General features: G+C 46.1%; 1 protein-coding gene across 1 annotated transcript; it reads left to right on the top strand.

Annotated features, from left to right (window-relative positions):
* The first annotated feature begins 7,716 nt into the window (after window positions 1-7,716).
* On the top strand, window positions 7,717-24,593 carry Aldh3a1 (aldehyde dehydrogenase 3 family member A1). Its single transcript, XM_075992289.1, has 11 exons — window positions 7,717-7,819; window positions 18,610-18,776; window positions 19,939-20,170; window positions 20,657-20,742; window positions 21,006-21,214; window positions 22,009-22,126; window positions 22,407-22,548; window positions 23,210-23,376; window positions 23,814-23,913; window positions 24,169-24,299; window positions 24,397-24,593. The coding sequence occupies exons 2-11, from the start codon at window positions 18,615-18,617 to the stop codon at window positions 24,409-24,411; spliced, it is 1,362 nt and encodes a 453-aa protein (XP_075848404.1). The 5' UTR covers window positions 7,717-7,819; window positions 18,610-18,614; the 3' UTR covers window positions 24,412-24,593.
* The last annotated feature ends 535 nt before the right edge of the window (window positions 24,594-25,128 follow it).

Raw genomic sequence — 25,128 nt, 5'->3', positions numbered from 1 at the left:
TAGCTTCCATCTCCGGCTCTGAAAAAAAAAGTAAATAAAAACTTCAAAGAAAAGAATTAAAGTCATGAGAATATAATTCGCACACCATGATGGTTGGAATAGGAATGCTGCCCATAGGCCCACATATTTAAATCTTTAGTCATCAAGGAGAGGCACTACTTGAGAAGAATTGGGCATGACCTTGTAGGAGTAGGTGTGGCCTTGTTGGAGGAGGTATGACATTGGGGTTGGGTTCTGAGGTTGTAAAAGCCCAAGCCAGGTCTGTTTCTTCCTGCTCTCTGGATCAAGAACTTCAGCTACTTCTTCAGCCATGAAGGTACACCATGTCTGCCTGTGTACCACCATGCTTCCCACCATGATGATAATGGACTATACCTCTGAAACTGTAAGCCAGCCCCAATTAAATGCTTTCTTTGATAAGAGTTACCTTGGTCATGGTGTCTTTAACAGCAATAGAACACTGACTAAGACATCCCCAATTTACTTGTTTATAGTATGTAATGTATTTTTTCAGTTTGAAAGATAATACCACAATCCACCCATCAACTCTCTCTCTCCCCTCTCTCTGATGTTTTAAGACAATGACTCTGTATAGGAGAGTTTTATGTTAATTTGACACAAGCTAAAGTAATTTGATAAGAGGAGCTTCAACTAAGAAAATGCTTCCAGAAGATCAGGCTTTAGGTAAGCCTTGCAGCATTTTTTTTAATTAGTGATTTATTAGGGAGAGTTCAGCCCTTGTAGGTAGGACCATCCCTGAGGTGGTGGTCCTGGGTTCCTTAAGAAGACAGGCTGAGCAATCCATGGGGAGCAAGCCAGTAAGCAGCTCCCCTCCATGGCCTCTGCATCAGCTCCTGCCTCCAGGTTCCTGCCCTGCTTGAGTTCCTACCCTCACTGCTTTTTTTTTTTTTTTTTTTTTTTTTTTTTTTACTTTTTGGAGACAGGGTTTCTCTGTGGCTTTGGAGCCTGTCCTGGAACTAGCTCTTGTAGACCAGGCTGGTCTCGAACTCACAGAGATCCGCCTGCCTCTGCCTCCCGAGTGCTGGGATTAAAGGCGTGCGCCACCACCGCCCGGCCCTACCCTCACTGCTTTTGATGATGAACTGTTATATGGGAGTGTGAGCAGAATGAACCCTTTCCTCCCCAAGTTGCTTGTTGGTCATGGTGCTTCATCACAGCAATAGAAACCCTCATTAAGACAGACTTTAGTTCTCTATATAGTACTTGGCTGGCCTGGAACTTTCTATGAAAAGGCAAGGCTGGCCTCTAACTTGCAGGGACCCTCCTGCTTCTGCCCCCAAATTCTGGGGTTGCATCAGGATATATGTTTAAACACATGCCCATTAGCGGTCACCCTCTTTGTCTCTATGCCTCTGCAGGGTCTGTCAATCACTTCTCTCTTTTCTGTCTCTGTGAATTTGTTTTTCTGAGCATTTCCTGGAAGGGAACCAGGAAGCGTGTGGATTCTTTCACTCGATGCTGCATCTTAAAGTTCGTTTGTGGCGGGCTTGTGCCCATCCTTCATTCCCTTTTGTGGCTGTGTGTTCATTTCAGGGCTGTGTCAAAGCTGTTGGCTTACTGACTGTCAGGCATTTGGGTGGTTCCCACTTTGGGCATCAGGAGAAGCTGCCCTGTGAACTTTCCTGTGTAGGTTGTCTGTGGACACGTGTTCTCATTTCTCTGGTGTGTATCTCAGAAATGGGACGGGTGGGTCGTCAGAGAACTGCCTATGCTGTGCTCAGAGGAACAGCCACACCGTTTTCTGAAGGGGCTGTACCACCTTACATTCCCCGTCACAATGCAAGGGGCTCCCATCTGCCCACATTCTCACCCACGCTTCCCACTCTACCCTTCTGCACTCTGGCTGTTGAGTCTTTGGTACCAGCGCCTCTCACCCTGCTTGCCTGTGGAGGGACAGCCTTTCTCATTGCTGGTGCAAAGTTCCTAAGAAACTCAAGGGAGAAGGATGAATTTTGCCTCATTGATAGAGGGATTTTGCCTCATCCTTGAAGAGAAGGTGGGGTGGCGGGAATGACATCGTCTGTGGTCAGGGAAGGTGGTATAGTCACATGTGGTTAGACCTGGAAGAAGAGAACTAGACAGGACCGGAGGTGAGTACAACCTTCAAACGGTGGTCCCTCATGGCTTACATCTCCCAGATAGGCCGCAGGTCCTAAAATGCCCATAATCTCCCCAAAGTGTGAGGAAGGCCAAATATTCAAACACATGAACCTGTGGAGGGCTTTTGCACTCAAACCATAACAGCAGACCCAGAATGGGGGCTACTGCATCCCACTAATTTTGAAAACCATGGGTCCTTTACCCATGAAGCCAGGGGAGGAGCAATGCCAAAGTGACTGCCCGCTCAGCCACGGCTTGGTGTGGGGCCTTGCCAACACTGGCCTCTGCAGTGGCTTGTCTGGCTGGCAGCTCCTGATGTACTTGTGGTTTTCCCTCAAACAAGCAGTAGCTGAGTTTTCACTTAGCTGGGTACCTGCCAAGCCACTGTGTTTGCCCCACTATATATGGGTGGCTAGAATTAGCATTAGCCCCACTATTCACAGATACTCTCTGCCTCTCCTGGTGCATCAGAGATGCTTTCCTGTCTGCCTTGAAGCATCAAATGTCTGCGGGATGCCTTGGGATTTTGTCACAGATTTTGCTGACGTTTTCGGATTCCAGGGTTTTTCTAACTCATGGCTGATGCCCATATATACAGATGGTCCTCTGGATATAACAGGCTAACAAACCAACATGAGTTTAAAATATTATAAGTCAGGTCTGGGGAGTGTAGCCTAGGGATTGGTGTTTGCCATGAGAGGTAGCCAGGGGTCAAGCCTTCAAGAGCTCACAGATTGGATTTTCTTCCAGAGAGCAACAAAAGGACAGCAATTAATGTCAAGTGGGAGGAGAGGCATACTCAAGCCTTCGCCAACAAAAGTCCATCTAGTGTGGTTGGAAGAGGTGTCATGGGAAGTGAGAGTGATCAGGAAGATCAGGCAAGTGGTAGCCCAGGAGCCAGAGCAGGACAGGCCAAGCTGGAACCAGGTATTGAGAATGGATTATCAGGGCTTGCAAATGCTAACACTGAAGAGCAGGGGTTACACCCCAAGTTATCACAGAACCGAAGCGTCCTTCTGTATAATGCTAGAGACTAGGAAAGTGCTCTACTGTCGAGCCACACTCCAGCCCTAAGACAAAAGTCTTAACCAAAAAGAATATGAAACAGCCTTGGAGACCTTGTTCTTCACTGATTTAAAGGCCTCCGAGACAACCTGACCTGTGCCAAAGAGTAGCAAGGTATCACTGCCATTTACTCACAACAGAAGCAAAAACCATGGCCAGATGTGTCTGCCTGACAAGACACTTGCTGGTCCCTATATTATGACCTCGCCCAGTCCACAGGGCTCTGGGGTTTGGAGTGTGGTCCCCCTCCTCACCTCCTCAAGGCCATAGACACATCACCCTATATCAGTGGCAATCTTCAGAAGACACACTCACTACTCTGCCTCCTGTATCTTGCCTTGGCCTGCTGTTCTGCCTGAAAGCCCCTCTCCACCTGGGGAGTCTGTCATCTCAGATTCATAGGCACACCCCATCACTATTTCATATTATTTTGAAATATTTTATTTATTTCACCATTCAACAGATGTTTACCAAGCATCCAGTTCATGGATTTCCAATAGCTAGTGGCTCCAGCTCTGTTTGGTGGGGGTGGGACAGAGAGGGAGACAGGTAGTAGTTAGTGCAAGTACTGCTGTGTGTCAATTAACAATGAGTGTGTGTTTTCAGCAGGCAGTTTTGCCTTTGTGTGAACATCTTAAAACACACTCAAACAGACATAGCTGGTGCAGACCTACTACGCGACTTAGCCACTGCTCCCAGGGCCACCACAAACAAAACAACACAAGCAAGGTCAAGAAGAGGAAGTGATGTAGGAACCGTGGTGTGCATGGGGCAGCTGCTGGCCTCACGTGGCACACAGTTTTACGTCTCCCTTTTCTTTTCTTGTTATTTCAAAGGAAAGCACTTTGAAATAATGATAGAGTGTATAGAAAGTGCAATAGCCATTAACAGTCATTGGTGAGCATCAGGTCTTAGGGACCGTAATGCCTGTGTTATGATTTGCTACAGCTGCTGCTATGGCACAAGGCCGCCAGACAATAGAAAATTTCAACTCCATTATAATTTTATTACCCATAACTGTAGACACAGCATTTCTGGAGGAAAAGACTGAAGAGGATGGTTGTGGAGAGGCCGCTAGTTAGTTCCCAACTGCTCACCCCCGAAATATTCACATAAAAACTGTATTATTTAAGTTACTGCTTGGCCCACTAGCTCTAGCTTCTTATTGACTAACTCTTACATATTAATTTAACCCATCTCCATTATTTTATATTTTACCATGAGGCTCGTGGCCTACCGGTAAGGTCCCAGCATCTGTCTCTGGTGGGGCTACACGGCTTCTCTCTGACCTTGCCATTCTTTTTCCCAGCATTCAGTTTAGTTTTTCCCACCTAGCTCTGTGCTTCCCTGCTTTACTATAGACTCAAAGCAATTCTTTATTCATTAATGGTAATCACAGTATACAGAGGGGACTCTCACATCACCTCCCTGTTTCTGTTTAAATAAAAAAGGTTTTAACTTTAGCATAGTAAGATTACATATAACAAAGCAGTTGTTAAGCAAGAATTACAGTTAGAATATTTATATCTATTTTATCTTTTATAATGACTAAGGAAAACTATATATTCCTAAACACCATCAGAGACTTCCAGAAAGATATAATATTACCTAAGAAAACAGGAGGTACATTGTAAGCAACTTCCTAATCTCTAGAATTGACAGAGACATCTTGTTGCCTGGACAGTCACCCAAAGTTTTTCTGTACCATTGGGGCATCCAACTTTAGCCTACAGTCCCATAGTATCCAGCAGACATTTCCATGAAGCAGGAAATTTCAAAGACAGTTCTGCCTATATTGGCAATTTGTCAGTCACTATCTTCTGTGTCCTGCAGAATGTCCAGTAGACTCTTTCATGAAGCAGGAACCCTGAAAGACGGGCTCACCTTTAGGCAAGTTCAGCAGTTATTTCTCTGTGGGTCCTGCATGTCCAGTTCATCAAGCAGTACAGGCAAGAGCAGTTTCTTGCCCAAATGGCTAACCAACTCCATAAGGAGCCTCTTCAATGCCCATCTTCCTCTTGAAGTAGCTTGGTGCTGCCAAGAGCACATGTGTCTCATTGTCATGAAAAGTCCTAAGTTCCTAAAATTTTTTTAAATGCCATATTCTGTAGTCTTTGAAAGATTTGAGGAATCCCAATCCATCTGGAATACATCTCTATACATCTAGAAAATCTAACTAACATGACTACAAGCTTGACTATTATAGGCGACTCTCTGTTTACCTTTATTTCTTAATTATACATTACATTTTTAGATGAGCTATAAAAATACAGTATCTTAATTAAGAGTAGAAATATACATATAACAAAATTGACCTAAAATTTGTATCAATGGAGCAAGATCCATACCAATGCAAATCTCTATAGCATAACCCCCTTTAAGTGTAAAGAAACATTTTTAAACAATATTTGGAAATATGAGAGTAGTTCTTCAAACTGCTTCCTGCTGTTTATTGAGCAAAATATTTTGGGGGTGTTCACAGTGATCTTCCAGGCAGTCTTGGTCCATCAAACCACATTAATCTAGAAGCAATCCACAGGTTCTCATCCTCTCTGGGAACAAAAGAAGAACCCCTTTTCCAAAGCAGCATATCCTTAGACCCATATTTTGAAATTAAGATACCTTAAATATATATGTTAGCTTAGCTTAGCAGCCCATACAATGAAATGTCTCTCTGTATTTAGCTCTTTCACAGTCAAAAAATTCAAAGAAAACACATAATCCAGACTCTGTGTATTTTTCATCTTTAAGTGGCTTGTTTTTACTCTATTACTTTTTAATGTTTACTTTACTCTTTTAAACTATGACTGTCTATACTCTGTCTCAATAAAGAGTTTACCTTTTTTTTAAACCATTTTTCTCTCCCAAGCCTACATACATTTATCCAACACTGTGACCCATTTAGAGGTCTTTTACATCTGGATTTGTCTTTATTGCATATCTGACCAGAAGTGCTTTTTAAAATGCTAAACCCTTCTTATGAACTTAATGGTGCCATTGCTAGGGGAAATAGCAATGCTTGCCCTGCCTGCTTGCCCCGCCCAGTCCAGCATGGCAGAGCTGCTCACCACCCCCAAGAGCCATGCACAGTGCCCCATCTCTAGGCACACAGCCAGTTCATGTTGCCACCAAGCAGCCATAGCACATTGCTTATAAACCCCATTCAAATTCTCGGTCTTCTGAAGGAGCCAGAGGTTGCATTGGCAGCATGGCCCAGGAAGCCAGCATTTCAAAACAGTGCCGCTTTTTTTCTGCTACTGCTGAATCAGGAAAACCTTTCTTAAAAGAGCTGCAGGGTGCTGCCAGCAGGCAAAGCCCATTAGGGGAAAAAAATGTAGCTAAACTTTGTTTTTCAGTGTCTAGAATTCCTTTGCAAGGCCTCTCAGGTTTTAAGTGGATTTTAGTTGGCCACGTGGGTGCCTATTTGTAATAAGGAGGCCACTAGCTAGTTCCTGGCTGCTCACCCCTGAAATATTCACACAGAAACTATATTATTTAGGTCACTGCTTGGCCCATCAGCTCTAGCTTCTTATTGGCTAACTCTTATATTAATTTAACCCATCTCCATTATTTTATATTTTCCCCACCTAGCTCTGTTCTTCCCTGCTCTGCTATATGCTCAAAGCAGTTCTTTGTTCATTAATGGTAATTACAGCATACAGAGGGGAATACCACATCAGAGGACAAAGTGGTGCTATTTGATACGACATTGTAGCAGAGTCATGGAGTGTGCAGATTCAGGAGAGACCAAGAGCACAGCCTTTGTGTCTCACAGCCATGGTGGGGACCTGTTTTCCTCCGAACGAACACCAGGTGCATAAGGGGGCAAGGTAGCCTGGTAGCGAGGGGCACTGGGAAGCCCTGGTCACAGTGAAGGAGTGGGATGTGACTGACTGTGGTGGTCTGTGTGAACCTATACCCTCACAGTGTGGTGCAGGCCAGGGGCTCAGAGAACACTGCTTAAACACAGAGAGAGGGACTTTCAGCTTCTATCCTCCCTGGGGAACCACAGAGAGAAAATTCCTGGTAGTTCTGACAGGCCCTGGCAACATTCTCCTCTAATGTTTGAGAGAACAGATCCACATACTAGTACGGACCCCTGTAGAAATCTCCAACCAGCCTGTTGTGAGTCTGTGCCTCAGTGGAACCCTCGTCCCTTGTATATGGCAGTGACAGAGGAATGTGTTTTTGACATGTATTCTCTGGTGCTGAGCACACACTGCGAGATTGTAGCTCACCCGCTGTAGACCTTACATAACAGGGGACTCATGGAACAGCATCTGGCAAAAGCATGAGCTTTATGCCAGGCTGAATCACTCAGTGGCCCCCACGCCCAGGGCAAACAGGCTCTTTTGAGGGTTGGCTAAAAGCCCACACAAGCTTTCACAGGCCCATCTTGCAGTTCAGAGCAGAACAAAACAAACAGCCTGAGACCTAATCTTCAAAACCTGTGTGGAGGAGAGATCCGGATTATGCTGCACCCACGTTTGAATATTGTTTTAGCTCATCACGCGAACTTCCTGGGCAAGGACTAGCGGGACCAAGTGGGAAGGAAGGAGGGTACTTAAATGTGTCCTCTCTTGGCTCTTGCTCACTCCAGGAATCCCAGCTGCTGGAGGAGGCTGTGTAGAAGGTAATCTTCCCCATCCTCCTTACTTCATCTCTAGGTGGGAGCATGGGCCTTGAGAATCCAAGGCTTTCATCTATTTTAAGGACAATGGGGTCCAGACCCTGCCAGGCCAACATTTCCTGGTTGGGTGCATTGAATGTCCAGCATCAGATTCCTGGAGCTCTATCATCTGCAACACTGGGCCAAGAAAGTCCCAGAGACCCACAAAACACAGAAAGAGAGGTGGCCTTTGGGTGAGAGATCTTGGTGCGCACAGTCAAGCTTCTCTGCCCCCTAGAAAGGTGGCAGGGCTGCATAGCTGAGTATGTGTCTTGGAGAGAGATGCTTGTGAGGTCAAGGGCTGACTTCAGTGCCTGCTACCTGTGAGGACAGAGATGGCATGTTGAAATGTCTTCGGTCTTACTGTCCTCATCTGTGGAACAAATGCCTAACTGACCTTTCTTTGTGAGCACTATTATGGTGCATTTAAAAATTAATCTCTCCCTTTCTTTGTCTCTCCCTGTGTCTCTGTTGCGGGAGGTCCTCCCACTCCTCCAGCCTATCGTCGCTGAGATACCAGCCCCTTGGGGCGTGGTCTCTCTCCCTTTAAAAAAGCAGCCACTTCCCTCTCCTCTCTCTCTTCACTTCCTGCTCCGCCGGTGACTTGACTTCCTTCCTGGTTACGCAGAGGGCTGAAAGTGATCTGTAAGTTTTTTCCCCTTTAAATAAATATCACCCTATTAATCATAATCCCAAATTGGCATTGTTTGTGACTTACGCCTTCATTTGGCGCCCAACGTTTGGTTTTAGAACCTCTCCCGGCTCGCAGCCGCGAGTTCGGCTTGGCGGCCGGAAGTTCGGCTTGGCGGCCGGAAGTTCGGCTTGGCGGCCGCAAGTTCGGCTTGGCGGGCGCTTGTTCAGCTTGGCGGGAGCAGTTGCTTCCTCAGCCGCTGCCTGTGGATTTAAACTCCACAGGCCCGCGAAGTCTCTGCCCGCGTGATTTGCTCTTTTCTGAGTCGTTTTCAAATCTCCCTTGCAAGCACAGCTCTTAAGTGGCGCGAACCAGAGCACGTGGTTGCTGAAAGCTGCAACCCCTCAGGGTGACTCTGTCACGTGGAGGCATAAGCGGCTTCCAGGTTGCTCTTCCCTACCCCTGGATTCTGGTTTCTGGTTCCATCTCTGGAATTGATTTAATTACATTTACTTTGTTGAGCAACTTACATTTTCCAGTTTTTAACAAATACTAGGCGGACTTTGAAACAGGACCGTGTTTTCGTCGAGACTTGGCAACAGCGCCACCTGCTGGATAATAGGTAATATGGCAGTTCCCGTTTCCAACGCGAATTTTACTGTTCTGGTTACCAATACAATGGGTTATATCATGCAAGGTTTATATGACTATGGGGATAACTTAATTTACTGGTTACTAGGTTTCAGTATTTTTTTGCATATTCTATCATTTAGGAAGATCATGGCACTCCTAAGAACCATACAATCTTTACTAGAAACTCATGCAGGTCAGGAGATTAAGGATTCAAAAGAGACAATAATAAAAAGACTTGAAATGATTGAAGAAATGATTGGAGCTGGTGAACAGAGTAATAAGGCACAAGGACAGAATACAATGCCAACACCAGCTATTAGAACTGGCTTACCAAAGGTTTTAGCAGCATACCCTATACTTAATTCTGACAAAGCGTCAACTTCTAAAGGCTCAAAGGGAGTCAGAGAAGCTAGATGGACGCCAATAGCAATGAATGATCTAAAAGAAATTAAGCAAGCTATTGTTAATTTTGGCTTGCACTCTGCATACGTAAAGGAAATGATAAGGACTTGGGCTTCTAATGCTAGAGCTACCCCCCATGATTTCCATCAGTTAGTGTCTGCAGTTTTAGATAATGGACCTTCCTTGATGTTTGGAATTTATTTCAGAGAAGAATCCAAACATATGGAACAGCAAGGAAGAGCAAAAGGTATTGAGGTTTCCCAAGATCAAATTCTTGGTGCAGGAGAATATGCTGATCCACAGGTCCAAGCTCTTTATGATGATGAAGTACTGTGTCTATGTCACCAAGCAGCTTTAAATGCTTGGAATAGGATACAAGATCCAGCAAAAAGGGTTGAATCATATACCAGAATTAGGCAGGGACAGAGAGAACCCTTTATTGACTTTTTGCAAAGATTAATTAAGGCTCTGGACATAGGGGTAACAGACCCAGAAGCTAGACGAATACTTCTTGAATCTCTAGCTTTTGAGAATGCAAACATAGAATGCAAAAAGATAATTGGGCCTTTAAAGTCTAGATCAGCACCTATGGATGAATGGATTCAGCATACGATGAATGTTGAGACGTTTAGCTATAACGATGAATCTTGGGTAGGAGAAGCGATTTCCACAGCAATGAGGAGACATCAAACTGCCAGGTGTTTTAATTGTGGTAAATTAGGACATCTGAAAAGGGATTGCAGGCACAGAATTTCTAGGAATATTATCTCCTCTGGGAATGACAAAGATAGGAGACCTAGGCCTTCAGGTATATGTAGGAGATGCGGTAAAGGCCGACATTGGTCCAATGAATGCAGGTCAACAACAGACAAACAAGGCAACCCGATACCGTCGGGAAACTCCTTGAGGGGCCTCTCGCAGGCCCCCAAGCCAACAGTGGCCCAGTCATTCCCAGTCACAGTGGAGAACGTGCCTCACCAAGAAAATTAAAAGCTCCAATTTCTGCTGCAAAAAGTAATACTGGTCTAAATGATGAAATCCATGTGGAGGATGAGTCAAAAAACCCAGTTGGACAGAGTAAACGTATATTTTGGCAGACTTCTATTAATGATCAAAGACCAAAGCTAAGAGTCTGTATAAATGGCACTTTTATTGAAGGCTTATTAGACACAGGTGCGGATGTAAGTATCATTACCCCAGAATCTTGGCATCCGAATTGGCCTCTTCAAGAGGTAGATGTTCAGTTCCTGGGAATTGGAACCCTATCTCGTGTAAAACAAAGCACAAGATGGGTTGAATGCATAGGGCCCGAAGGGCAAATAGGAAGACTAAGGCCATATATAGCCAATATTGCCATAAATTTATGGGGCCGTGACCTGCTACAGCAATGGAATACCCAGATTAACATTCCTGTAGTTCCAGGAACTCATAATTCTGGGAAAGATATGATGAGGTATTATGGAAAAAGGTCACTAGCCATTCAGGCTGTACAAGAACATACAGCAAATACCAAACCTTTAGAGGTACCAACAGCCCTACCTTTAAAATGGCTAACTGAGAAGCCAATATGGATCAAACAGTGGCCTCTAGCTGAAGATAAACTACAGGCATTGGAACAGCTGGTGCAGGAGCAACTAAATGCTCACCACATTGAAGAATCAACCAGCCCTTGGAATTCTCCTGTGTTTGTTGTAAAAAAGAAATCTGGTAAATGGAGAATGGTGACAGATCTAAGAGCTGTCAACAAAGTAATTCAACCTATGGGCTCACTACAATCTGGAATTCCTTTGCCTTCTCTGTTACCAAAAGGATGGCCTCTTATAGTTATTGATTTGAAAGATTGTTTTTTCACTATACCGTTACAAGAAAAGGATAGAGAAAAATTTGCCTTTACAGTGCCTACTTATAATAATTCTCAGCCCAATAGGAGATATCAATGGACTGTCCTCCCACAGGGTATGCTCAATAGTCCTACACTGTGCCAATATTTTGTAAGTAAGCCATTGGAAATAATTCGTAAACAATTCCCCAAGTCCATTATTTATCATTACATGGATGACATCTTGTTATCTGATTCAAATAAAGATACTTTAGAAAGGATGTTTGAAGAAGTAAAGAAAGTCTTGCCTAGGTGGGGATTACAAATTGCCCCTGAAAAGATTCAAAGAGGAAACTCTATTAATTACCTAGGTTACAGAATAGGGTTAGAGAAAATTAAAACGCAAAAGGCACAAATTAGGAGAGACCGCTTAAAGACTCTTAATGACTTCCAAAGATTGTTAGGAGACATTTCCAGTCTACGACCAGCTGTTGGGATAACACCTGATCTAATAGTTCATTTAAACAAAACCTTAGATGGTGATAAAGATTTGAATAGTCCAAGAGAACTGACAGCTGAAGCAGAAAAGGAACTGACAATGATTGAGGAAAAATTACAGGAGGCACATGTGGATAGGGTGAACCCAAATCTTAGCTGCATCCTAGTCATATTGCCTTCCAGAATTTCTCCTACAGGGATTCTAATGCAGAGGGAAGATATTATTTTAGAGTGGATATTTATACCTAATAAACCAAGTAAAAAATTAAAAACTTATGTGGAAAAAGTCTCTGAATTAATTATAAAAGGTAAGCTGAGACTTCGTCAACTAGCAGGTATAGACCCAGCAGAAATTATAGTGCCTTTTACTACTGAAGAAATAAAAAAGTTATGGGAAGACAATGAACCGTGGCAAAGAGCTTGTGCTAATTTTTTGGGAGAAATTAATAGCAACTATCCCAAAAGTGGTAGACTTAACCTCATAAAAAGAACTTCTTGGATTCTTCCTAGAATTGTACGTGATGCTCCAATAACTGGAGCCCGTACGTTCTATACTGATGCAAATAAATCAGGGAAAGCAGGTTACAAGTCAGATGAATTGAGTAAGGTGGAACAAAGCCCTTATAATTCTGTCCAGAAGGCAGAATTATATGCCATTCTTATGGTGCTAAGGGATTTTAAAGAACCTCTTAATATAGTTACAGATTCACAATATGCAGAAAGAGTTATCTTGCATATTGAAACCGCTGAATTTATACCAGATGACACAGAGTTGACTTCATTGTTTATCCAGGTACAAGACATAATCAGGAACAGGCTTTGTCCGATGTACATAACACACATCCGTTCCCATACAGGTCTGCCTGGTCCTCTAGCCCAAGGCAATGCTGAGATTGATCAATTATTGATTGGAAGTGTGTTGCAGGCCTCAGAATTTCATAAGAAGCATCATGTCAATAGTAAAGGCCTAAAGAAAGAATTTTCCATTACTTGGCAACAAGCTAAGGACATTATAAAGAGATGTCCTACTTGTTCTTTCTATAATCAAACACCGTTGCCTGCAGGGAGTAACCCAAAGGGCACTAAGAGAAATGAAATCTGGCAGATGGATGTGTTCCACTTTATGGAATTTGGTAAATTAAAATATGTACACCACACCATAGACACGTATTCAGGTTTTCAATGGGCTACTGCCCTGAGCTCAGAAAAGGCTGATTCAGTAATCACACATTTATTGGAAGTTATGGCCATCATGGGTATACCTGCACAAATAAAGACAGACAATGGTCCAGCATATGTATCTAAGAAAATGAAACGCTTTTTTGATTATTATAATATAAAACACATTACAGGTATACCAAATAATCCTACAGGTCAGGCAGTTATAGAAAGATCAAATCGTACTATAAAGGATATGCTGAACAAACAGAAAGGGACCGAAAATACCCCCAGAAATAGATTACATAATGCTTTATTAACCTTGAATTTTCTTAACGCTAATGAGAAAGGAACGACAGCAGCAGAAAGACATTGGATAATGGAAAAGTCTGCTGAACTAAATCAACCGATTTATTTCAAAGATGTGCTGACCTCTCAGTGGAAGCCAGGAGATGTGCTACGTTGGGGAAGGGGTTTTGCTCTTGTTTCCACAGGAGAAGAAAAATTGTGGATACCATCAAAATTAATAAAGTTTCGATTTGAAGAGGAGAAACCTCTTGGAAAGGAGAAATGACAACTTATCCACAATGATGATATTCATACAGGTGGTAAGAAAAACATATAGAATGGGGGCAGGGTTCTGTTCTTATCTCCACAGGAAAACACTCATCTTTGAGAAATTCAAGGGACCCTGGATGTTTGGATACTGACAGATGGAAAAATACCTGCCCGATAGGAAATATCAAGAAAACTGAATGGGTTGTGTAAGTAATATTAAACCATATTTCTAAATTTATAAAGCTGGTTTTGAAGTTGGACTCTGGCTCAGTCCCTCTCCAATTCCAAGCCTGTTAGTAAGAGAAAAACCCAGAGTTTCTGGAGTTTCTGTCTCATGTCAAGAGCCATGATGTGGGACAGAAAGAAATATGAGTTTAGAAAACATCTTTGCTTTTCTTCATATCTATCATACTTTTCATTGAATATATCTATCATGTCTTTCATTGAATATATATATGTCTATATATGTCTATATGATTAATGCTTAAGTTTTTCATAATGAACAATGAGTTTTTCCTGAAGTGACATTTGAAGTTTCCAGGCAGAAGATGGGGCCCCATAACAACAACTCCACCTGGTTGATATGACGTCAGATACTGATAGCGCTACAACAAGACCTGCTTTGGGTACCAGCTGCACAAGACAGTTCCAACTTGGTTAGCTGAAATGGTGCACATCTTGTACAACATTCTGGCCAGACCTCCACAAAATACTCAGAGACTATTTGCAATTTTAAAAGACATTGATCTTGAAATTTAACCATCATTTTACTTTCACAGGATCCCCCAGAAAGAACGTCGCCCCTATGACAGCTGGAAGTAATTTTAGAGGACGACGTCCCCTCTCCCAGTAAAGTTTGCCCTTGGGTTTAGGGACATCATTTAGGGGTTGATTATAATTAGTATACGATTGAGGGTTGGGGGAGGAATTTTATAAGCTCAGGGATCATTTTGAAAAACAAAAAAAAAAAAAGAGGGATGATGGGATAATAGATTTGTAATTGTGAGTTACTGTTGTTAGACAAATATATTGATATAGATTCTTGTATATTGATACAAAGTTAAATTGTATTGACTATTGTATGCATTCATGTTTCTACCTCTGTTTAAAACATTTTTTATGTATTGACATATATATATTGTATATATTTATCATATTGCAGTGTACATTTCTACCTCTGATTAAGATACTTATATAATGTTCGTGTATTGGTATATATTTACCCACTGCAATGTATATTTGTACATTGTTTATATTTGGAGGTCATTGTCCTCATTTGTTTCACAGTCGTTTATTGTCTTAGTCTTTAAGTTAGATAGATATTGAGAATTATATAGACTAATAGTCATCTAAGTTTGTCATTTATAATTAGACTAATCAGGTTCTTTAGATATATAGAGATTATACTCAGTATAGATAGATAATCTTCAACTTCTTCAAAGAGCTGTAGAAAATGGCCTTTAATCTAACTCAGAGTTTTGTGGTAGTGAGACACAATTGCTCCTGGCAACACCACTCTATTCCCGAGAGAATGTTGAGCACCAAAGACACTCCACCTGGAGCATTTCTTTTTGGCAGAACTGGCCTTGGGGCAAAGAAATGCCCATACCTCAACCACTGACAAAGATACAGAGCATGCATCAATGGATAAAACAGGGCTGTCTTATCCTGCCAAGACAGGGTAAGATAGTTTTGAAAGTTGCTTGCCTTTGAAAATGGTGTGTCAGTTATGTTAGGCCTTAGCCAAAGTTGGTTGCTTCAACGCTGCTAATGTGACTTTGGGTGATTGCCTAGGTAGCTAGTTGTCTCTGTGATTTGTTGCATGTTTTGGAAGTTGTTTTACTGAACTTCCTAATTACCCAGGTAACATTATTTCCCTTCTCAGATCTTTGATGGGGTTGAAGACTATATAAATGTAGTTACTTTCTCTCATGACTTGGCCAAGTTATTTATTATACAAGACCTAAGCTAGTTAGAATAGCATATTTGTACTTATTGTATATAATTTCATAGTAGGTTTAGAACTCTCTTATTTAAACAGAAGGGGGAGGTGTTGCGGGAGGTCCTCCCACTCCTCCAGCCTATCGTCGCTGAGATACCAGCCCCTTGGGGCGTGGTCTCTCTCCCTTTAAAAAAGCAGCCACTTCCCTCTCCTCTCTCTCTTCACTTCCTGCTCCGCCGGTGACTTGACTTCCTTCCTGGTTACGCAGAGGGCTGAAAGTGATCTGTAAGTTTTTTCCCCTTTAAATAAATATCACCCTATTAATCATAATCCCAAATTGGCATTGTTTGTGACTTACGCCTTCATGTCTCTTTTTCTCCCTTTTCCTTGTGTGTGTGTGTGTGTGTGTGTGTGTGTGTGTGTGTGTGTGTGCGGGCGCGGGCGCCATGGCGTATGTGTGGGCCAGTAGACAGCTCTGATTGCTTGGTCCCCACCTTGTTCAAGGCAGGGTCTCTACTCTTTGTTGTTGACTGTTATCCAGGTATACCAGATAGCCGGTCTATGAGATTCCAGGGATTCTCCTGTCTGTCTCCCATCTTTCAGCAGGGATTGTGATATTTCAGAAATGTGCTACGACATCTGGCTTTCTATTGGTTCTTGGCATCCAAACTCAGGTCCCGATGCCATCAAAGCAAGTCCTTTACCCACTGAGCCATCTCAGCAGCTCTACTATGGAGGTTTTATGAGAACTGAGGGGCGAGCGAAGGATTGCTGAGAGTGGGGTGTGTCTAGAAGGAAGGTGTAACCCCCAAAGTGGGGTGGTTCTGAGAGAGGAAACCTAGTTCGTGGCCCACTCAGGTGCCAGGTGCAGCATCAAATGGCTTTCACATGTCCGTCAGTAACTCTGAATAGCCCCGGGATTACCTGGCTCACAGAGGAGACCCAGGGACCTAGCTTCTTAAAGACCATTTAATTTTGGGAGATGACATTGAGGGGTGATCTCAGCCCAGCCCATTCACATGAGGCTCTTCCCCTCCTTGGTTCCTTACCTTGGTGATTTGTGGCAGAGGCCATGTGACTCTGGTTAGACCACAAGAGTAAGAAGAAAAGTACTATCTTGCTGCAGGGTTGCTTGGCTGAAGCTGTGGCCAGCAGGATGAACTGGTCTACAGGCTGGGTCTACAGATCCCTACCCAGGGGTCCCAATGAAGGAGTTACCCGGCCTCCTGGTGGAGAAGGAACAGAGCATGGCATGTCCAGATCTGAAGCCTGGATGCCAACAGGGTGCCTCTCCCTAGGGAAGAAGTATAAGGGTCGACACCTATGGGTGAGGGTGGTGGGAGGAATCTGAATGCAAAATCAGGCAGGTTCATGCACCCATATCCAACATCATTAAATACTGTATTTATGTAATAGTATATGGGGGAAGGGCTTAGCAGGGGAACTTGCTGTATTTCTGTACAATGAGAATAACTTCCTCCACACCCCAGTGTTAAATGTTATACAGTGCTGGGCCAAATATCTCTGGAAGGAGGGTGAGGGATTGGCAGAAATGACAGCTTCTTGGGAGGAGAAGGCAAAGTGCTTTAATCTGTGTCCTCTTTTGTTCAGTTTTGCACCATGACCATGTATTCTCCACTCAAAGATCGACAAACATTCAGGAAAACAAGCTCACTGCAAAATGTCAAGTGCCATAAAAATGAAAAGCCACATCGCTGCAGCTGGGGTGCGGTTCAGTGGTAGAAGCACAGGTTCCCCGGACAGGGAAAGACAGAGGGAAGGAGGGGGGGGGATGACCAATTATTTCACTCCCTCAGTAGCTCCCCTCCCCTCACTTTTCTTTCTCTCATGCATGCATACATACTACACCTGTTGTTTGGGAAACATGTTTCTTTCTTCCCCATGGCACATGTGTGACAGGCAGAGCCTTGGTGAATGTGCTTGGTAGTTTTCTATCTTATGTCTAAATAATCCACCACGTGATGCCACCAGTGCTAGGCTATTCCCAGTATGTTTGACACATGCAAACAGTAGGTACTTTCTTGTTGCTTAGGGAGCTGCGGTTACTAGAATCTCCTGCACAGATCTTCAGTGTTACAAATACTTTTTAAAATCTTTAATTATCTCTTTTGCTCCGTAAAGATTTATTTTTATTATTTTTTATTATGTGTATGGGTCTCTCTCTCTCTCTCTCTCTCTCTCTCTCTCTCTCTCTCTCTCTCTCTCTCTCTGTGTGTGTGTGTGTGTGTGTGTGTGTGTGTGTGTGTAAATGCTTACAAAGGCATTAGAACCCCCTGGAACTGGAGTTACAGGTGAGGGAGGGGCTGGGAATCAAATTTGAGTCTTTTGGGTGAGCACTGCATGTTCTTAACTGCTGAGCCATTTCCCCAACCCCTACAAATATTTTCAAGAGGCCTTTGCTGGATATGATGTGCCCCCCCCCCAAGAGCCACACCAATTTGCCAGTTTCTTTATTGTACTGGAAGCAAGAATCACCTCGGCAATTTTGCACAAGAACCTGAGATACTGAAAGACCTTTGTTGGCACTGACCTATGTCATGTGATGATCTAAAAGCTAAGCCTGGCTCAGCTTAGCCAGGCAACCAGCACATTCAAGCACCATGATGTAGCCAGGAAGGATATGTGTTAGTTTTTTTGGTGTTAGTTTTCCTTGAAATGGGTAAGAGGTGGAATCGTGGTCTGTATGCATTAAACCTAATCTAAGGAGTTGGTTGCAAGGCTCCTCCTCGAGTGTTTACAGGGAAGGAAGCTGTCCCAAGTTGCAAGTGGTCGGACTGGAGAGATGCCAAGGAGGGTGCCCCCTTCCACCCTATGACAGGTTCTGCTTCGGATGGGTATAGCTCACTGCGGATTATTGTCATCTAACCTAGGATGTCTAAAGACATCAGAAAGGCCTAGCCATCTGAGTCAGAAAAAGGGACCTTCCAGCAGGAATGCATTTTCCAGTCTCTAGGAGAGGTCTTTATCCAAATAAAATTAACATAGTGGCGGAGCACTGAGGGTCGAGCCAGTGCCAGGGAGCTGGTGCCAAAGCACAACCCAGAGCCGTGGATGTGGCCTTATTCTGCAAAATGCTCTCTCTGTATCTCCAGGTGCTATGAGCAAGATCAGTGACACTGTGAACCGGGCGCGGGATGCCTTTAACTCAGGCAAGACTCGCCCGCTGCAGTTCCGAATCCAGCAACTGGAGGCGCTGCGGCGCATGATCACTGAGCACCAAGCGGACATCATTGCTGCACTGGCTGCTGACCTACACAAGGTGCGGCGTGGGCGGGGGGGGGGGGTTATGGGGGTGTGGGAGGCGGCCACAAAAAGAGACAAACAGATGTAACAGGCACGGGGACAGTGTAGGGCGTCAGTTGTACGCCGCCCAGCACTTCACTGAGGACTGCACTGATTCCCAAACGCTGCACGTGTAGAAGCGATGTTATAGAGGGGAGAAGGAGGCTCGGAAAGGATTGGCAAAGATTGCAGGGTCGCCCTCTCCTTCCACCACCTCTAGACAGGGTCTTCTTCCCTCCACCTGTTGCTTTTCCACTATGGTCTGGCTTCTTCATCAACCCGTTTCAAGTACCTCTCCACTCCTATCCTATCCCCATCCCCATCCTATCCCACCGCCACAGCCACCTGCCTTTTCCCTCTGTCCTTGGTCCCTCCCTGTTCTACCTGGTTTGGCACACCAAGGACCAGCAAGGCCGTGCTCTCCAGAGGGATCGGACTTCACATGGCTTCTTCCGTATTCCCTTGGGTTGAGCAAGCTAGGAACCACAAGCCTTTTACTTTGAGGTCAGGACTCAGTTGCGACTGCTTCCACCTTCCCTGCGGTGCCCACCCTCTGCCCCGTCAGGGCTCACTCACCTTAAGGCTTCCCACCATAAAAGACAGGAAGGAGAAAACTCACTCTTGGCTTCCCAAAATTCAGGAAAGAGATGTGTATTTGGCCCCCGTGCTCCCTCTTTCTTGTACTCCTACCATGCCAGGAGGCTCTGTTGTCTCCAGCTCCTGTCTCCCCATTCTGTAGTTCTGGCTTCTAGCCTGCCACTCTCGGGCACTTCTTTCCTGGGTGGGATTTGTACCCGTGTCTACTCAACACTGTGATCTCCCAAGCTCTTTCTCAGGTTCAGGTCTCAGTGTGGTCTGTAAGTCTTCCAGACAATACATTTTCTCCCTCACCAATGACCCTCAAACCCATTCCTCAGGCCAGACCTAGTTTCATTCATTCCTTTACCAGCTCTGGGTCCTGGGGCACCCCCATCCTACAAACCTTGGGAAGAAGGGACCTTTCAGACCTAATAGCTCAATGGCCACTCTTCAGCTCTGTATCCCACTACCCTGATACAGACCCCATGTTGAACAGCCAACTTACCAGGGCAGCAGAGCCTTGGCTCTGCAGCTCACGTTCCCGTGGTGCCTCTCCCTAGAATGAGTGGACCGCCTACAATGAGGAGATCGCGCATGTGCTGGAGGAGATTGACACCACGATTAAGAAACTCCCAGAGTGGGCTGAGGATGAGCCTGTGGCAAAGACTCCCCATACCCAGCAGGATGAGTCCTACATCCACTCGGAGCCCTTGGGCACGGTCCTTGTCATAGGTGCTTGGAACTACCCCTTCAACCTCACCATCCAGCCCATGGTGGGTGCCATTGCTGCAGGTAAGAGTGACTGCTACAGGAGGTTGTGGTGGCTAAACCATGTAGCCAGGCCTCCAGGATGACCTCTCCATATACCTGTGGGGTCAGGGTGGGCGTGGGGGTAAGGATTAGTTAGTGTGTGACAGGAGAGGCCAAAGCTGCTCGCTCTCTAGTGTGGGCATCTCTCTGAGTGTCCTTTCTTCTTTCCTAGTCTCCCAGCACTGCTGAGGGACAGGTGGTACCGCCCCTGAAAGAGTGTGCCAGTGTGTGTACCTGTAGCAGATGCTCCTGTGTCACCTGTGTGTGCTCCCTGCATTGTGTTCCTTCGTGTGTACCTGTGTTTCTCAGCGTGTGCCTGTGTGTTCTCACGGCATGCCCCCATGTCTAGCCTCTCCCACTGCCTTCCAAGAGTACAGATGATGTAACGGAATCTCAAGGCCTGGTCCTTGGGTAGGAAGAGTCTCGGAGGCGGTCTCCCCAGGATGACCCTGACCTTGTATTCTGCAGGAAATGCAGTAGTCCTCAAGCCCTCAGAAGTGAGTGAGAATACAGCAGACCTGCTAGCCACCCTTATCCCTCAGTACCTGGATAAGGTGAGGTGCCCTCTAGAGTTCAAGGATGACTGTGATGGGGGTCAGTTGTTTAAAGCTTGGGAGACAGGAGGTGATTAGAGCAGGTGGGAGGAGCCCAGCTTCTAACAGCAGGGAAAATGGAGCCCTTGAGCTAGGAGAATGACTTACCTGCTTGGGTACCCAAATAAGCTCAGAGCCGAAGGGCCAATCTCTTAGTGCCCACTCTGTGCGCGGAGTGAGGAGAGGCTTGATTTTTGCTAAGCCTCCTGTCTCTTTGCTGGAAGGATCTGTATCCAGTGATCAATGGGGGTGTCCCCGAGACCACGGAGGTGCTTACACAGAAGTTTGACCACATCATGTACACTGGGAGCACAGCTGTGGGGAAGATCGTTATGGCCGCCGCGGCCAAGCACCTGACCCCTGTCACCCTGGAGCTTGGAGGAAAGAGCCCTTGCTACGTGGACAAGGACTGTGATCTAGATGTGGCCTGCCGGTGAGGAGGCTTGGGCTTGGCTGGCTGCAGAGGCTTGGGCTCCTATCCACCTTTCAACACATGATGGTGCCAAAGATCTAAGTCTCTGCACCGAGTAATAAAAATGGTCCCTGTCCCCAAGGAGCCTATGGTTTGGGGATGGGAGAAGTTGAATGGGGGGACACCATTCATAGAAATCTTCCTAGAGGGGGGCCTCCAGAGAGAGCACTGACTCTGTGGGCATCACTAAGGGTGGTACTCCAAGGAGAAGCTTCAAGGAAAGCAGATGTGGGATCTTCAGGGTTTGGAGACCTTTACCAAGCCCCGTTGCCCCTCAGCAGGAGATCCCCAACTGAGATCTGGAAAGCAGGCCCAGGAGCACAGGGCCACTTGCTCAGAGTCCAGGATGGGACTCACACCTCAGAGTCCAGGATGGGACTCACACCTCAGAGTCCAGGATGGGACTCATGTCTGTACTAGATAGGCCTCTGGCCATCTCTGTACCCCATTAGAAGGGAAGAGGCTGTGCAAGACTCTAAGAATGTGGTTAAAGGAACAGAGCTCTCACCCCAGGATAGCCTCAGAATTTCCTTCCTGACACCCGTGACATTAAACACTCTGGCTGCAGGAACCCCTGTGGTGTATGTGGAGGGCCTTATCAGTGCCTCTGCAAGTGAGTGGTTGCTTAGGGGAAACCACCGTGGTAGCACGCAGCCCATGGGCTATCCTCCATCGCTTGCCCTTCAGTGCCTTGGCCCTGAGCCTGTGGCTAGTCTCAAGGGAGCGCCCATGATTAACAGACTGCATGTCCACAGGCGGATTGCCTGGGGGAAATTTATGAACAGTGGCCAGACCTGTGTGGCCCCAGACTACATCCTCTGCGACCCCTCCATTCAGAACCAAATCGTGGAGAAGCTCAAAAAGTCGCTGAAGGTGAGCATGACCCGCAGATGCGAGTCGGGAGCTGTAGCCATAGGGGATGTATTTTGCCTCAATCAGCTTCCAGGACTTTGAGAAATACTAGGTACTTATCTTCTACTCACGGAAGAAATGTGCTCACATACCGCAGACAACTGGGAAGGGTGCAGAACATAACGGGGTGGGGGAGGGGTGCAACTCAGATTCCACCACCCACAGACAGTCACTGCCCAGAGGCTGGGAGGTCAGGGTCATGTCAGGACCAAGACTTCCTTGACGCCTCATCTCTTCTCAGGATTTCTATGGGGAAGATGCTAAGCAGGCCCGTGATTATGGGAGAATCATCAATGACCGTCACTTCCAGAGGGTCATAGGCCTGATTGAGGGCCAGAAAGTAGCCCATGGAGGCACCTGGGATGCGGCTTCACGATACATAGGTGTGTGTTCTGCCTGCTTGTTGGGACTACCAGCGTCTACGGCAAGTTTACAGAAAGTGGGCAGAGATACTCAGCAAGAAGTATTCCCCAAGTGGGCCTGCAGAAAGCTCTGGGGGCCTCAGAAGAGTGGTGCTCAGAATCTGCCTTCTCTGGAGCCCCAGAGACCTCTCCCACAAGGCAGAGACAAGGGCTCCATCTTCATCTCCAGTCTGTACAAGGGAGCAGGAATGCAGACAGCAGAGGCCCCCAAGAGTTCAAGGCAGGCCAGGCTGGGAGGAGCTCCCAGTGTCCTGGCTGGGGGCAACATCAATTTGTGTCCCTTTGGTCCCCAGTTATTAAGGAGGCTGGAGAGTTCTGGGATGGATACATGGGGCCAGCAGATGTAATGACTGTCCCTTCAGTGTTTAGATCTTGCTCCGCCATGTAGGTTAGTCTATAGATTTCCCCATGGTCTGCCATCGTGGAGTGTGGGACTGGGGGTAAGGAGGAAGTGGGCATGCGGGGAGCACTTTAAGTCACATAAGTTTGGCAGCTTCGTTTGCAAGAGAATGGAAGCAGGAACTAGATGTTGGCACTGGCGTGTGTGTATTGTACGTACATGTGTGTGTTGGGGATGGGGGTGAATCAGCAAAAACAGACTCTAGCTCACATCCTGCCTCAGCTCCCACCATTCTCGTGGACGTGGACCCCCAGGCCAAGGTGATGCAGGAGGAGATCTTTGGGCCAGTGATGCCCATTGTGTGTGTTCGAAGCTTGGAGGAGGCCATTAAATTCATCAACCAGCGTGAGAAACCCCTGGCACTCTATGTGTTCTCCAACAACAACAAGGTAGGCCTAGGGTCCTCTTCCCGGTTTCCCAGCCTCTTAGGCATGGCATTCACATGCAAGGGGACTCAGAGATCCACAGGCCTGGGTTCAAGTTTGCAGCTTCCTCTTTCATTAGACATGCAGCCGTGGGCAAATCAGTTAGCCTAGCTGGACCTCGTTGGCCTTAGCTCTAAGGTTAGGACCGTTCCACCTTCCTAGAGCTGTGGATTGTAGTCATTGCTACAGGCTTGTGGAACTGCTGTTGTTTCCCCATACAGCGCTGAGGACTGTGTGATATTTACAGAGGGCTGGAGATGCTGCAGGGGCTAAGGATGGCGGAGCTGGTGGCTGGGGCTCTGCTTCCATTAGTCCCTATTTTTGAGGCTCCAAGACATGTTCAGAAAGAAAGGGTGGTGAGGATGCAAGACTGCAAGGTGGCTGCTTGGGTCTTCACACAGGTGATCAAGAAAATGATTGCAGAGACATCAAGTGGCGGTGTGACAGCCAATGACGTCATTGTTCACATCACTGTGCCCACTTTGCCCTTCGGGGGTGTGGGTAAGTCTGGTGCTGGGATCTTAGTCCTGATCACTCTGGTCTTCCGTAGGGACCCCAAGCCTGGGGTCACACCACTGTTTAGTGGCATGCCTGGAATGAGACTCTTTCTGAGCACTCTTCTGCCTGGCCTAGGTGCCTAGGGGGCACTCTAAGGTTTGACTACTTCCCGTGAGGCTCAGTCAGACAAGGGAGTTCATGAGGGTCGTGAGGACAAGATGGGCTGGGATCCTGGCCCTGAATAGGCCTCTCATTTAGGGAACAGTGGCATGGGAGCCTACCATGGCAAGAAAAGCTTCGAGACCTTCTCCCACCGCCGCTCCTGCCTGCTGAGGTCTCTAATGAACGAAGAAGCCCACAAGGGCAGATACCCCCCAAGCCCAGTCAAGGTGAGAGGCAAGGCCCTGGGGCATGAAAGAATATGGAGGACTACAAAGGACCAGGGCACAGGACCTTGGGTCTCATGTGGGCTTCCTGTCCTCACAGATGCCCCGGCATTGAGACGACTGTTATACCCGACTCATTTTTGCTGGCTGTCCTGTCCTTGGAAAATTGCTCTTGGAGCCTCATCTTGGCTTCTCACCCACCTGCTACCCGCATGTGCTCAACTCCCAGATGGCTCACCTCACCCCTGCACATTCTGCTGTTTGCTGGATGCAGAGATCAATAAAGTCTTCTGAAGGAAAGTCATGTGTGCAGTGCTTCTTTTTATACCCAGACCCCAAGTACTTCAAGGGTTAATCGCTCTGAGAAGCCTACAGAGAAAGCTCTCTCCCCCGACATTAACTCATGGGAGGTAGGAGGCCATGGGCTGGGGATGACGGTTAGCTTCCCCATGTCATGTTTGGGATGCCGGCTCCATCCTGGTGTCTGTGTGAAAAGAAATAAAGGAGACTGAGCCTTGTTGACAAAGTGCCTCTGGAACTAGCAATACTCTTCTCAAATCACATTTGATCTGAGAATTGATCTATGAAAGGGTTCTCTCTGTGAGACAGCACAGTGGTCAGTGCCAACAGCCCCCACTGTCACAGAACCAGGCTTGTCCTACCCACCACCCAGTCCTCCAGTCACTAATTTCCAGTTCCAATCTGCTGTGGAGTCCAAAGATTCCTAGAGAGGGCTGGCCTTCAATCCGAGTCTGAGGCTTTGGGATTGTGACCTGGGCACGCCAACAATACACATTCCCTTCATCTGCGCCTTACACACACTCTCAAGACT

This window comes from Microtus pennsylvanicus, chromosome 11 (assembly GCF_037038515.1).
Source record: "Microtus pennsylvanicus isolate mMicPen1 chromosome 11, mMicPen1.hap1, whole genome shotgun sequence".
Taxonomy (NCBI): domain Eukaryota; kingdom Metazoa; phylum Chordata; class Mammalia; order Rodentia; family Cricetidae; genus Microtus; species Microtus pennsylvanicus.
Note: the sequence above shows the minus strand (reverse complement) of the source record. Positions and strands in the feature narration are given on the sequence as shown.